The sequence below is a fragment of the Microtus pennsylvanicus genome, chromosome 22 (assembly GCF_037038515.1).
Source record: "Microtus pennsylvanicus isolate mMicPen1 chromosome 22, mMicPen1.hap1, whole genome shotgun sequence".
Lineage (NCBI taxonomy): Eukaryota > Metazoa > Chordata > Mammalia > Rodentia > Cricetidae > Microtus > Microtus pennsylvanicus.
This window is the reverse complement of record NC_134600.1, coordinates 26,415,800-26,429,150: the sequence shown is the minus strand read 5'-3', so window position 1 is coordinate 26,429,150 and position 13,351 is coordinate 26,415,800. Positions and strand designations below refer to the sequence as shown.

At 43.5% G+C, this 13,351-nt stretch overlaps 1 protein-coding gene across 6 annotated transcripts in view; it reads right to left on the bottom strand.

Moving 5' to 3' along the window:
- Positions 1-12,515, bottom strand: part of Abcb4 (ATP binding cassette subfamily B member 4) — a 55,375-nt gene extending 42,860 nt beyond the window's left edge. Inside the window, exons 1-6 of one of the 6 annotated variants that reach the window (XM_075955944.1) lie at positions 12,440-12,515; positions 11,874-11,959; positions 9,493-9,547; positions 6,482-6,632; positions 1,594-1,651; positions 551-742 (exon numbers count right to left, since the gene is read on the bottom strand). In XM_075955944.1, the coding sequence (XP_075812059.1) occupies positions 551-742; positions 1,594-1,651; positions 6,482-6,632; positions 9,493-9,547; positions 11,874-11,953 (536 nt within the window). In that variant the 5' untranslated portion in view covers positions 11,954-11,959; positions 12,440-12,515. Of the gene's footprint in view, positions 1-550; positions 743-1,593; positions 1,652-6,481; positions 6,633-9,492; positions 9,548-11,653; positions 11,716-11,873; positions 11,960-12,130; positions 12,333-12,439 lie in introns of those variants that run through there. The other 5 variants (XM_075955942.1, XM_075955943.1, XM_075955947.1 and 2 more) reach the window with 5 other exon arrangements.
- Between the last annotated feature and the right edge of the window lie 836 nt (positions 12,516-13,351).

Below are 13,351 nucleotides of genomic sequence, written 5' to 3'. Positions count from 1 at the left end.
TTGGTCTTCTCTCTCTTCCTGACCTTACCTGTGCATGTGCCAGAATGCCCAGTGAGGAAAAGCTGATCATTTATTCCCCCTCCTGGAGCAAAACACCGAAGAGACAGAGCAGCTTGCTCTGTTTGCTCATGTCCCGAGTCCCCAGGAGGATGCTTAGCATTTAACAGGCCCTTGAGTATTCGTTAAACAAGTGACATGCCCACAGTTACTAAAGTAAGTCTTTGTAGTTAAGGCCACCACTTGCTCATCCATTCCACCGTCTTTAGGGGCTAGCACCTGCCAGGCCCGTAACAAGCTCCGTGAAAGAGAAATGCGTGTACGACACACACACAGTCTTCAAATAGATTCACTAAATAGAGGGGGAAACAAATCCAACATAAATGGGACATGTGACATAAGCTCTAGAGGCTTCTATATGACTATCAGATATACACTCAATCTATAACTAACACGGAAAGTCATGATTTAATGTTTCAAACCGTCCTTCCCTTAACAGTTCCCACAGAGTGCGTCTCTCTTCATGGAAATGTAGCGCCAACAATACACTTACTCTGTCAGGCGCGTATTGAGTTCAGCGGTGCCCTGGATGTCAAACCAGCCCATTTCTTGTCGGAGGATGGCATGAAAGAAGTGTTGTCTGATCTTCTTTATTTGCCGACCAGCTGCCAAAGTCCAGAAGGAAACTTGGATGTAGGCAGCAATAAGGACTCCGCCACCTAGTCCCGAGTAGTAATATGCGTATCTGGAAAACAATGGGGAAGGCACCTTTGCCTGAAATACCACACAGTGACGCCTGCTGTGAGTCCCTCCAACAACGGTGGCAGTGCTCTGCTTTAAATTGGTGACAGTTTGTCCTAACTGTAGCCTGGGCTTGTGTACTCATTCTGAAAATGTCTCTACCCCTTCCACGTGGCAAACAGCACTAAGCATATGAAACATGTAAAACAGTTCTTAGTGGGAGGTTTTTCCATAAGGAAACCCCAAATCATCCTATTTTGCAGACTTTATTTTTCAAACATGAATTTTATAAGAAATTTAATAAATTCAAATTGGTTCGGAACAAAGTGTAACTAACTGGCTAACAGTTTCTTTTAAAATACTCAACTCCTTCTCAATGATTTCAAATCTGTCTCTAATCTGATTTGACAAACTCCTTTCCATTTGCTTTTCAGACCTGCTTCAGCATGCAGAAATTCCTCGTTCATAGGTCAGAGCAATTAATATGCGGACATCGTGCTCCAGGCCTTTGAGATTTGTTAGGAAGACTGGAAGGGGTGCGGAGGTCATACATGGCTGTACTGGAATCAGAGTGACAAAATGGGAATAAAAGCTATAGATAACTGTGCTTTACTAATTTTATTAAAAGATTACCACGATTATGAAAAGCATATCTATTGCTAGGAAACACATGCAGGTAAAGGGTCATTAGCAAGCAACTTTCTTGAAACTGGGGGCTGGAAAACAAACAATTGGCGGAGGTGGAGCTCGGGAAAGAAATCGGGTATTTTATATATTCTTAAAACACTGCAGTAAGAGACCATTTTTAGAGGAATCTTAAAAGGAACACACAGTGTATACATACACATAAATTACCTAGTCATTTCTTCTTCCAGAAGTCTTCCTGGATTTATCATTGACAATGAAAAATTTACTAAATAAAAACAAAAAAAGAACATTTTAAAAAGAGATTATTAATAGGAATTGCTAGACTAAAAAAATCTGTTAAGAATATAACTGTGTGATGCTGCAGCCTACTTTCTCAAAGAAAAATATTTTTCACACCCAAGGTCCTTTGCAGTTCCCTGAAACACAGGTCTACGTGTTAAGGCATAGATGGGGGACCTGCTCTCCTGGTTCTACCCCTCCCATATACTCCTGGGCCTGCGGCCCAGCAGTTTCCTAAGACAGGTGGAAGAGCTGGTCAAAGGCAGAGTGTCACACGGCATACTGAAGGCAAAGGAGGCCAAAGGAACTGCACAGAAGGGAAACTTGGAGATTTGGTGGACACTGCTGTTTTTGGAGATTCAAAAGACTTGCTCTTGCAATTTTTATTTTTAAACTTTTTTTTTCTTACATACTTCCCAGTGACAAAAGCAGAAAATTACAGACAGGGGAAATCCCAAAAGAGCGGCTCAAAAATCAGCCCCTGGATCTGCGGTAATCAGTCAGTCTTACAGTATGTCTTGCTTACTAACAACAGCACTGGATATACTGGATATGTGTGTTTTAGGTAGCTGTAACTGAAAAGAACTGTACTGATTAATAAAAGTGTCAACAAGACATTCCGAGTTGTCCTGTTTAAATGACAAATACTATTCATTACAAGCCAGGTTTTGCTCTGAATATTTTACAAACATTTGTTTAACTGTCATAACAACCTTACGAGGTAAAGGATAGTTCAAAAAGTATCATGTTATGGGAAAGGAAACGGACGCAGAGAGAAATAAACGTGTCCAAAGCCACACAGCAAGCAAGGAGGAATCTGTAGGCCTAGGCAGAGTGCCCTTTGCTCTCACAGGGCGCTGTGCTGATGGATTTGTGTGGTGATGGCTTATTTCCATTTCAAACACACCCACGGAAAAAAGAAAGAAGCGGACCATCTATTTACAGCATTTACGAAGTAGCGGGATAAAGTATCCCCGAAGCGTTGTTGCGAAAGTACCAGGCGGCGCTTCCCCTCCTCTGCAAACCAGGAGAGGAAGTGTTCTTTCTTTATCCTTTTGTCCTGTGCGAATGACCCAGGGGTCATGTTTTCTTGCTGTTGTGTGGCTGTGTGCCCTTCTTATCTGTCTCCAATGGAAGATAAAAAGTTCAAATTTATTTTAAACCTAAACTATGTCGGGGTCGATTGCCAGGAGTGCAGTCTCGGGGAGTGCACGTCCCAGAGCCTGCTGAGTCTTTGAGGAATCCTCTCACCTCACTTCTGCGCAGCTGTGTGTGCCCTTCTCCATCCTGAGTGCTATGCTTGGAGTGAGAGGCAGATAAACACTGAAGCTGTATTTGTGTTTGAAGTATTTGTAGAAATCACGAGGTGTTTCTCCCCCTAAACCTTAGGTGAAACCTTACATTTTTATCTGTTCCGATCTCTACATCAAACCTTTAAAATCTTTCCTCAAGGACCATGTAACTCAAGTGGACTCTCCCCTTCCCCTTCTAGGAAAGATGAATCTATGGGCATTTCAGTCCTACCCGCTTCTTCCTAAGAGTCATGGGCCAAGAAGGATAAAAATAGTAACAGTGGCATTAAGGAATAAAGTAAGTGTCAGCGTTATCACGTGGGACTCTCAAAGTGAACTGACACACTCTTTTCTAGATTGCTCGGGAATTCCTTTATCACATGAATTTCCCAGCATTAAAACAAATGGGTGGCGTTTGTTCAGGCAGCTTGGGTGCTGTGGACGGTTAATATAAGTCAGAGCTCAAACACATTCTTTCTTCTCTACCACGAAGCAATACAAGAGCGTGCAAGCTGCAGCAACTTCCCCACAGAATCTTCTAGATGATTATAACCACACAGAATTGTCCTAAACAATAACAAATTCTCCTCAGATGAACTGTTTTCTATGACTCTGTTCTTAAGGTTTCGGATGAATAACGTCTGTTCACAGCGCACAACCGAGTCACTGTGAGACAGCAACCCTGTCATGAAGTGACGTCACTCTGCTGACAATGGCTTCATCCACAGTTAGCCGTTCTTGGAGCCTTTTGGAATCTAAACCTTCTTTCCATTCTCACTCGGCTTTCAGTAAGTCTACTTGCCCAAGAGTCCAACAAAATTCTAAATAGCATACTAAAAAACACAAAACAAACAAGCGAAAGCCCTCTGTGTGATTAGCTAAGACTTCAGTACTCAACCCCCATCAATAAACACAGCAATGAGCACTCTACAGTTGGAGCGAGTTCATCCATGACTTCATTTTTCTGGAAAGAGAATGAAGTGTATTGCTTCCACAACCTACAGAATGAATTACTGACTAGAAATCCGTCACTTATCAGAAACCCCACCACAAATCCTCCATGACAGGCAATATGACCTGTGACCATGTGACTTCAGAGTCAGGAGTCCAAACCTCAGGCTTTATATTCTGAGGATACAGTGACGGAATTGTTAACCCTCTTCAGTCCACCACTCGGTAATCTCTGGCTCATTCAATTCCCCAGAGAGACCTTGAATTTGGACCTTAGCACAAAATACCTGCCAACTTCAAAGCCACTGAATTGCACAATTAGCTACACGGAAAACAAAGGAGCCTGCTCCAAATAAGCGAGTCGTTGAATTATTGTAGAAAAAGAGAAGCAAGATTATGATACTTGACCCAGGGGTAAATTCATTCATGGTAAGTCAGTTGCATTGTTTTAAGCTGGTTATTTAAAATAAAAGTCGTTGTAATAAAAACACATAGAATAAAATTTACCATTTTGACCATTTTAAGCTTAAAGGTGTTAAATATTCCCACATTTTTGTCCAACCAGTCTTCGGCACTGTCTAAGATCCTATGCTCATTCACCAGTAGCTCTCCAAATCCTGCTCCCACAGTCCCTGGGGACGACTTCATGCTTCTATGAATTTTACTACTCTAGGTAATCCGTACAAGTGAACAGTGCAGACAATAGTCATCATTCCTCCGCTAATTTAACTTAGTCTAGTACCCTCAAAGTACACTGATGCTGCGTCACGCATCAAAATCCCCCTTTAAAGGCTGCAACATTCCATCGTATGTATTGCCCACATTAATCTGGTTTTTAAAACCCTAAATAGAAGACAATTTTTGGTTGATATGTTCCATTATGGGTATCACCCTGGTACATTCGTCTGTGTGCATGTGTGTATGCGTGTGTGTGTGAGTGTGTGTGTAATTAACACGTAACTGATGTAGTTAATATGTAATTGTAACAGATAAAGAAATAAAAGGGAATAAATAGGAAATTCCTATCTCTTACATTTCCTTAAATACTTTTAATTTCTCTCTCTCTCTCTCTCTCTCTCTCTCTCTCTCTCTCTCTCTCTCTCTTTCTGACAGGGTCTCTCTACTATCACTAACTATCCTAGAACTCATTATGTAGACCAGGCTGGCCTCGAACTCACAGAGATCCACCTGCCTCTGCCTCCTGAGTGCCAGGGTTAAAGGCATGCACCACCGCATCAAGTTCGATATTTTTTTATAAAGATATATTTTATGTTATGTATACAGGTGTTTTGCCTGCATGTATATGTCTATGTATCACAAGTTTGCAGTGCCCTTGGAGGCCTCTGGCAACTGCCATGTGAGCTTTGGGATTTAAACCTGGGTCTGTAGGAGAGCAGCCAGTGCTTTTCACTGCTGAGCCATCTTCGTGGCCTTTAAAGCTATCTTGTCCCTTTCAACTTATCTTTACAATGTTTACGTTAAGGTTTTGGGTCACTGGTTTAGCATCAGAAACCTAAACTGATTTGAAATAGTTTTTTTCTTCATAGAGAAAGCATAATTATTTATACTGGAAGAAATATACAAGGTTATGATTATAGCTGGGATGGTAGGAAGACCTGGGTTGGAATTCTGTCCTAACACAAATAGAGTCTGGACGCTTCCACTGGCTTTCTGAAAAGCACTAATATTTATCAGTGTTAATGTAAACATATCTTCCATATTAATCAAGCAATCACATTTTCTCTAAATCATTGGACTTATGTTTTTTTAATGGCAACTAAATATGTAGTTCTCAATCAGTGGGACTGAAAATGTATATATAATGACATCTAAATGATGGCGTATATTCTACTCAGTTACATTTGCTATGAAGACTGGCTTTCCTTTACTATTATTTTATTCTATCATCTAGGTACCAATAAACTTCCCTTTGTTTTTCTCCTCCTAGACCTCCATTGTCTCTCAGAAGAACAAGCCCTTTGGGCTTAGGATAAACCATGGAACTAGTTCTAGATTAAGCTCCTTACCCTAATGGTGTGGCTGGGACCCCCTTTAAGGTGACGTGGGCCCATGTGACGTCATTCCTTTGGATTTATGCTGAGGTCATTGCTATTTAGTAAAGTGCCTCATTCAATTCTAGTTAATCTCATTAGTTCAAACAAACAAACAAACAAACATAGAAAATAGGTATTTTAAAAATGAGAATGGGCAAGAGAGAAAAAGACAAAACTCAAAAAAAAAAAAAACCTACAAAAGTTACTGTATCTAAGAATTGCTGGGATATGTTTCAAACCTGTCTGACATCACCGGAGGACAGACACTGCAGGGTGATACTATAGGCCTTCTTTATTTAGGGTCAGAGTTTCCTGACATCACAATGTGCTTTTTGAGATTTGAATGAGTGCACTTTTACGAAAGTTTCACAACTCCCTTTGTGGTGTTTAGGGTCACCTAGATGTCTACATCAATAAATAAACAGATGACGCAGATCAAGATCAGTTTCTGCTACCTTTCACCCAGTTAAATAAATACAATTTATTCTTTTAAAAAGGGAGGGGTAGAACAACAATTACCTGGCAAGGCCAAGTTCCCAGCATTATCTACAAACTTATCTGTCATTTCTCCAAAGACTATCATCATGAGGGGAAGACCTGATCCGTGAGCTATGGCCATGACGGTGCCCAGGAGCATAAACAATTTATCCTGCCAGTCAGAATATCGGAACTGAAAAAAAAAGAAACAAAATAAGATTCCATTTAATAATTTATGCTTTGGGAATTTTTATTTCGAGTTCTTTCTATTATTGCAGGTGCAAATGTGCTTATCAAAATCCAGATAATTATCATATTAGTTTCATGATTTATGTACATGTAAGAAAATCAATCTATTTCAACTTAATTAATGTTTAACTTGGGTAAATTGTTACAATATAATCAAGGGAATAAAGAGTTGGATTCATTGAGAAATATTATTTAATCTCTCAGAGGTTGTGTGTAGTGACCTAAGGTGAGTTGAGGACAGACCTTAAGTTCACAATAGTGGAGGCACAGAATATGATTTCAGCAGAATTGAAAATAGGAACAAACAGACCTTCTCAGTTTGAGGCCAGAACTCTTTGAAAGGGTAAAATTGGCCTGTAAAGGTAGTTCAGGAATGAACGGCTCATTGAAAGGTTATGGAGTATCTGTCTGTGGGTTTTAGGGGAGTCTTGCTCATGAAGAGTCTTGAAAGATGAGAGAGAAACAACTTGAAAAGAACAGGGACCATGGAGCAAGTCGGGATTGCAGGTTTGCAAAGAAAGGTGACTCACAACTACACAGAGCACAGCAGCACTCCTGGAGGTCACATTACAGGGAGGAGAGACCACTGGAACTTTGGGATTTGGTGTTACCTTTGGGTAGCAGGGTGGGTACCAATTATCACAGTGAAGTATGCAGTTCCTAATTACTGATTAAATACCACTTCAGACAACTGCAACTCTGCCTTTTTAATCTTCTCCAATTTACACCTTTTGCAAAATATTTTTGATTGACTCTTCTACGAATTTCTTTGTTCTTTCTCCTCTGTCTTCTAAACTACAGCCTTGTTGGAACATTTCCATTTTAGCTTGCTCTCAGTCTCTTGTATTATTCCTCTCCTTTTAAACTTTATACTCTGTCCATTTCCCCCAAATCTCCGTTTGGAGACGAGGAACAGTTATCTGAAAAGTACACAGTGATTCAGTATGGTGAAGCAGCATCTTTGAGGGCGGAGGCTGAGTCACACTGGTCAATATCGAGTGGTGCTGAGTTTGGGAACACACAGTGGAGACTGAGCACGTGTGCAAACAGTTCTCAAAGAGTTTCAGTGTTCATCTGAGGCCAAGGGCAGCAGGGGCAGATGCCACCCTCAAACACACAGGGCAAGCCAGAGAACTAGCGGAAATGAAGGTTGAGAACCAGAAAGAGTTTAGAATAAAGCACAGGCAGTGTCAAACATCTGGAGGAAATGTAAACAGGATCCTGACTACTACGAAAGGGCCTGTGTCTTCAAGGTCTGCTGTTAGTGGTCCAAGTGAAGGGGTCAATCATGAGCATCTTCCAGCCTCCCTTCTGGGCACACAGTCAGACAGCCTGTGGTGCTTTTTAGTGCACATTGTATGACTCTGAAGAGAGTTTTAATGCCTTTCATGTTAGTTGAATCAAATTTAAATTTCTAAGGTCAAATTTAAAGCTAAGCAGCTTTCCTAAGCAAATCTAGATTGGTCTTTTTCAACAAAACAAGGCATTTTTAATTCTACTATACCAGTTTTGTTCTGGTTTTTCCTTCCAAAATGTCTACTCAGACACAGGATAATGATTAGACTTAAATTCAGTTTAAACTAAAATTAGTAAAGGCAAACATCTGCTTTTTGCATCAGGTATGTTTCTTTTTTCTATAGGAAACATGTTCTAAACTGAAATTAAAATGTTTCACACTGTTTTCCCCATGGCACTAAACAAAATTCTTTTTTCTAGGCTGGTGAGACGGCTCAGTGGGTAAAAGTACTTGTCCGTCAAGACTGACAACATGAGTTTGATCCCTGAAACCAACAGGCTTGGGAGAAGAGAACCTGTTCCACAAAACTGTCCCCTGACTTCCACACATGTGCTGTGGCACAGACAGCTGCACTGGACACACATCAGGCAAACACCGTAGTGGGATCTTGGGCCATTGTCCATTACAAGTCAATATGGCATAAGCACACACACGATAAAACGTAAATAAAAGTGTACTCAAAGGGAAACGTTTAAAACAAAGACACAGAGTAGTGGGGGAAGAGCGTGGGCGGAGTAGGGGCCGCTGAGTGGCAGGAGGATGTTTTGATGCTTTTCATCCATTTGCTTTCTAACTTGGCTTCAACGGGCACGCACTTAATCCTCCCTCCCTCCCTCCCTCCCTCCCTCCCTCCCTCCCTCCCTCCCTCCCTCTCCCTCTCTCTCTCTCTCTCCCTCTCAGACTGTCTGTTTGGAACATATCACATTTACCCAAAGCAGTTAAACACTTTTCTGCCCTGTCTCTCAGAGACACATTACAAATGAAAACAGATTCAATTTCTTCCAAATACACGTTGCCTTACCTTGTACCCTCAGGAAATACTAGAAATGGCCTGAAGCAGAACCAGAATCCATAATCGTTATGATAAGTTTAACTAATTTCCTTGTAAGCTAATTGCATTTACAAATTTCTTGCTTTAAATGTTTTTCAACTACTTTTGGGGGGGGCTGGGAGGTATAGACAGGGTTTGTTTGTTTGTTTGTTTGTTTATGGAGCAAGATGTTTCGTGAAGTCAATGAGCTTCCAGGGTGTTTCTAAAATGTTTCATTTTGTTCTGTCTTCCTATGTAGCAGTGAGCACACAGCCAGCTTGCCCCCCTGTCTTCATCTGTCTTGTGATTCGAGGCCACTGTTTACAATAAGCCAGCCTTATAGCCTGGGTGCAGCAGGAACAGTCCAGTGCTGCACAAGACAGACAGACTTAAAGGACTCGCTCGCTGGCTATTGACTCAAGCTCCTAAACCTGAAGGAAAGGCAGGATTATTCCCATTTAGTATTTCACAGCTTACCAGTGTCAATGGTCCGATTAAATTCACTTTCTTCTTTTTATTTCTGCCTTGGTTGCTGTAAAAATACAATCGTTCGAATTTAAAACTGTTATTAACAACCAGTTGAACATAAATATTAGTAGCTATGGTTTTGAATCAGAACATTTTTAAATACAAGAAGACTACCATTGCCAGGAGTATCCAGCTTCACAAATAACGGCAGCAAGGCAGCCAGCCGTCAAGTAACTGTCCAAGGTACCACAAGGACATGGATTAAATAATAAAAAAGAGAGAAGATGAACATCTTAATAATGCTTACCAAACCATTTAAATCATTCTGTTCCTAAAGTACAAATTGACCTATAGGGAGAGAACTCTTCCGAGTGATGGAAGTAGTTTCAGGAAATACTGTTTTTCTGCATTCAAGATGCATCTAAGATCCAAACGCGTCTCTCCTGTTAGGCTGGTATCCTGTGTAACCTCTCCACTTCACTTCTGTTTATCTTTGGTCCAGGGTTTTGGCAACCTGTAGCCAACATAATCATTTAAAACCCAAGCTACTTCTCTAGTCAGGCAATAACAATTGCTGCACTTTTTCTCAGTGAAATCCACACCTTCCTACTGGTCACTGAGTCCACCGGGTCTGTGAGTCCTGGTGAATACAACTCCCACTCCCTGCCTTACTTAGGCTGCTCAGAGAGGCAGCCTAGCTTCTCTGCTTGTTGTACCTAGCTCTGTTTTCTGGGTACAACAACCACAGCCCTAATCGCAGGGTCTTTTTGCTCTAAAGTATTGCTGTCAGGAAGATGCTCCCCAAATACCCACGACTCCCTCTGCTCATATCCTTCCACTCTCTTTGCAATAATTGCTTCAAAATAAGACCTACCATAACCACCCTACTTAAAACTGACGAGTACTTCTGCTGTGTTCTCCTGACTTCATTCATTTTTCTTCATACTTGGCACCTATATGTAGGAAAGAATGTGCCACGGACTATGTGCGCACCATGTTCGAAAGAAGCACATATACAATTTGCCCTACACAGCAGAAAGCGGGCTTAGCTTCCCTTGAGTGTATAATCCTTGGTATGACTATATAAGATTCAGTCTCATATTTCATCTTACCATCTTATAATATCAAGCTATTCTTAACTTCTGTATTTCAGTTTGAGCTGCTTCCCTCTTTCCACCCCAGGCTGTGAACTTTTCCCGAGAACTTCCCTGCTCCGTCGCCAGGGTTACTGCCCCGTTTGCAGGAGCTGCCCCGTCTTTTACTAGTCAGTGTGCTCGGCGAGGGTAACACATAAATAGCCTTCTTCATGAAAATGCCAGCTATTAATAGATTCACAGTCATCCCCAAGCTAAATTGTCAGACAAGAAAACCGCATTTTTTTTCTATTAGAAGTAACACCACCAGTAGGGTTTTGTAACTCTATATGGACAAACCTAAATTTTCTGTGAATGAATGCCACGATTCTGAGAATGAACAACAGGTCAATGTCACTGTCCAAACACATTAACAGAGGGGAGTAACACTTCGGTTTGAGCATCAGATAGGCATACTTTCAGTTGGCTAATCAGATGCCTCGCAGCTGGAAGACCAACTACAGAACCTGATAAATTCGTCCCTCTAGCTGACAACCCCATGACACATGTCACTTAGTTCCGGGTGGCCTAGCATGAACTCAGAGACTGGAATAGCCTCATAAACTGTTTGAAGTGAAGGGCGAAAATGATTCACTATTCCCACAATGAAAGAGGAAACGCACACACACTTGACCGGGCTCTTCTGCCTCACAAGAGGGTGTATGCGTGCTGCGTTGTGGGCTGGAGGAGGACCGAACAGAGAGGGAGGAAGAAAGGCTCATGGCAGAGGAAGCATTGTGGTTTCCCTTCTTGCACTTGGACAAAAACTGATTTGGAAGCAGAAGTTAGGGAAGAATGAGGTTGCTCTTCATCACACACACACACACACACACCCGCCACCCCCAGAGAGGGAACATGGGGAACACAGTCTACACACGGGAGGTAGGGGAAGACCTGGGATAAAGAAGAGAAAGGAGAGCAGAGGGGTCTTGCTTCACTACCCTAGTTCAAGAAGCAAAGACATCAACAGCAGGTGTCTGGGGCTCAACTAGCTGTAGCCAGATGATGGTTAAAGAGAGTTATCTTCAAATGCTTACTTTATAAAAATACAACGATACAACACCAATAGTCATCCAATCACCCGTGCCTCAAGGAGGGGAGTTCTTTTGAAGACAACCCATTCCAAACGGAGACCGGGCAACATTCAAGACCACTTAAAATTTCTTCCCAAAGGTACGAGGCATCAACCGATTTTCTCAACTTCTTTCCAGGACTCAGGTATAAAGGCAAAGCCTGTGGCTTTGTGGCCCTGTATACCTGATGCTGCCTAGTTCAAAGTCGCCCTCCACTGTCCCGGGGCGCCGCGCTGTTCCGTTCCTTGCTGCCTCAAGATCCATCTCAGCCTGGGGAGAAACCACAGCCTCAGGTCCAAGTGCACCCAGCCCAGCCCCGGGGAGAGGGGACCTCGGGCCAAAGGCTCAGAGCGGAGCGCACGGATGGGAGCCGTTCCCGGGCTGGTCCCGCTGCAGCCGCCCTCCCGCCACCCCGGGTCACCCGGCGCGGCCTCCCTTCACCTGGCCTTCGCGCGCGTGTCTGCCGCAGCGGGTGCCGTGCAGACCTGGACTTTGCTCGTCGTGGCTCGTCCCCGCCTACCACACGCGTCCCGAGCCAGCGACGCCCGCCTCCCGCTGCAGCGGGGGCGAGGGCCCGGGCCCGCAGGAGAGTCCCCGCAAGCCCGCTGCCTCTGCAGGCCCCAGCGCCACCAACGCGTCGCCCTCGCCGCCAGGGGCGCGCGCGTCTCCGCTGCCGCCCACCCGGGCGAGCTGCCAGGTCCCACAGCTCAGCACAAGCTGCAGCCCCGATAAGCCCACCGATATGCTTGCCTGGCAGGCCGCCGGCCCCTAAAAAGTGACTGTCACTCTTTCCCAGAGCTGACTTTTCTTTTAGAACACTTTAGGGAGGCAGTGTCCTCGGGCTCAGCAACCAGACGCTCAGAGAACCCAGGGAGAGCAGCAAGGCCGTCACTTCTGCAACCTCAGCTTTAGTCCATGGCACCAAACCCAAATAACATTCCGGATGCTGAGGATTATGAAGGTCCGGCCCAGAATCATCACCAGACGCCTGTTGAAGAAGAGGAACACCGCTGGTGTCCCCCACCGGGGAGGGGCACTTCGCGACCCAGAACTTGAGTGATGAAAAGGATTTTGAATGGTTCCACGATTAGAAGCACATTCTTTTAGTTTTTGTTTTCACATGTGAAGAAATCGGTGCTCAGAGCAGCTAAATGCCCCCTAACGCTATATCTTTAGGACTGGCACCCAAGCCAAGCCTATTGTCTGCTGTTGCCCTGGCTCTCGGCTCTTATCTCAGACTTCCCTCAATGCTAAGTTGCCTCTATTCCTAGTGCCTATGTGGAGATGGCTTCCCTGTCAGCTCTCCTTACTTTCTCCCCTCTACCCAAAATGAAGGCGCTAAATCAGTTGACAAAACATCGCCACCTTCCATGCTTCAAGCAAGTGAGTTTCACACTCAAGAGCTTCACAACTTAGTGTGGCTTGCGGACAATGCTTCTTTCTCTAGGCTTCAGTTTCTTAAGGGTCGGTCTCGCCTACTAGGTTATTGTCAAAGTACCTATTTTGTTTCTAAAACATAGCACCTGTTAAATAAGGGGCTTGCTTTTCTCCTCGTCCGGTAGCTGGTTCATCCACTGAGCTCTGGTCTCCTGTGTGGTTATGAGCACACTAGCGTCTCACTGCTTTCCCAGATCTCCAGACAACCTTAAAGGAGTGCAGAGT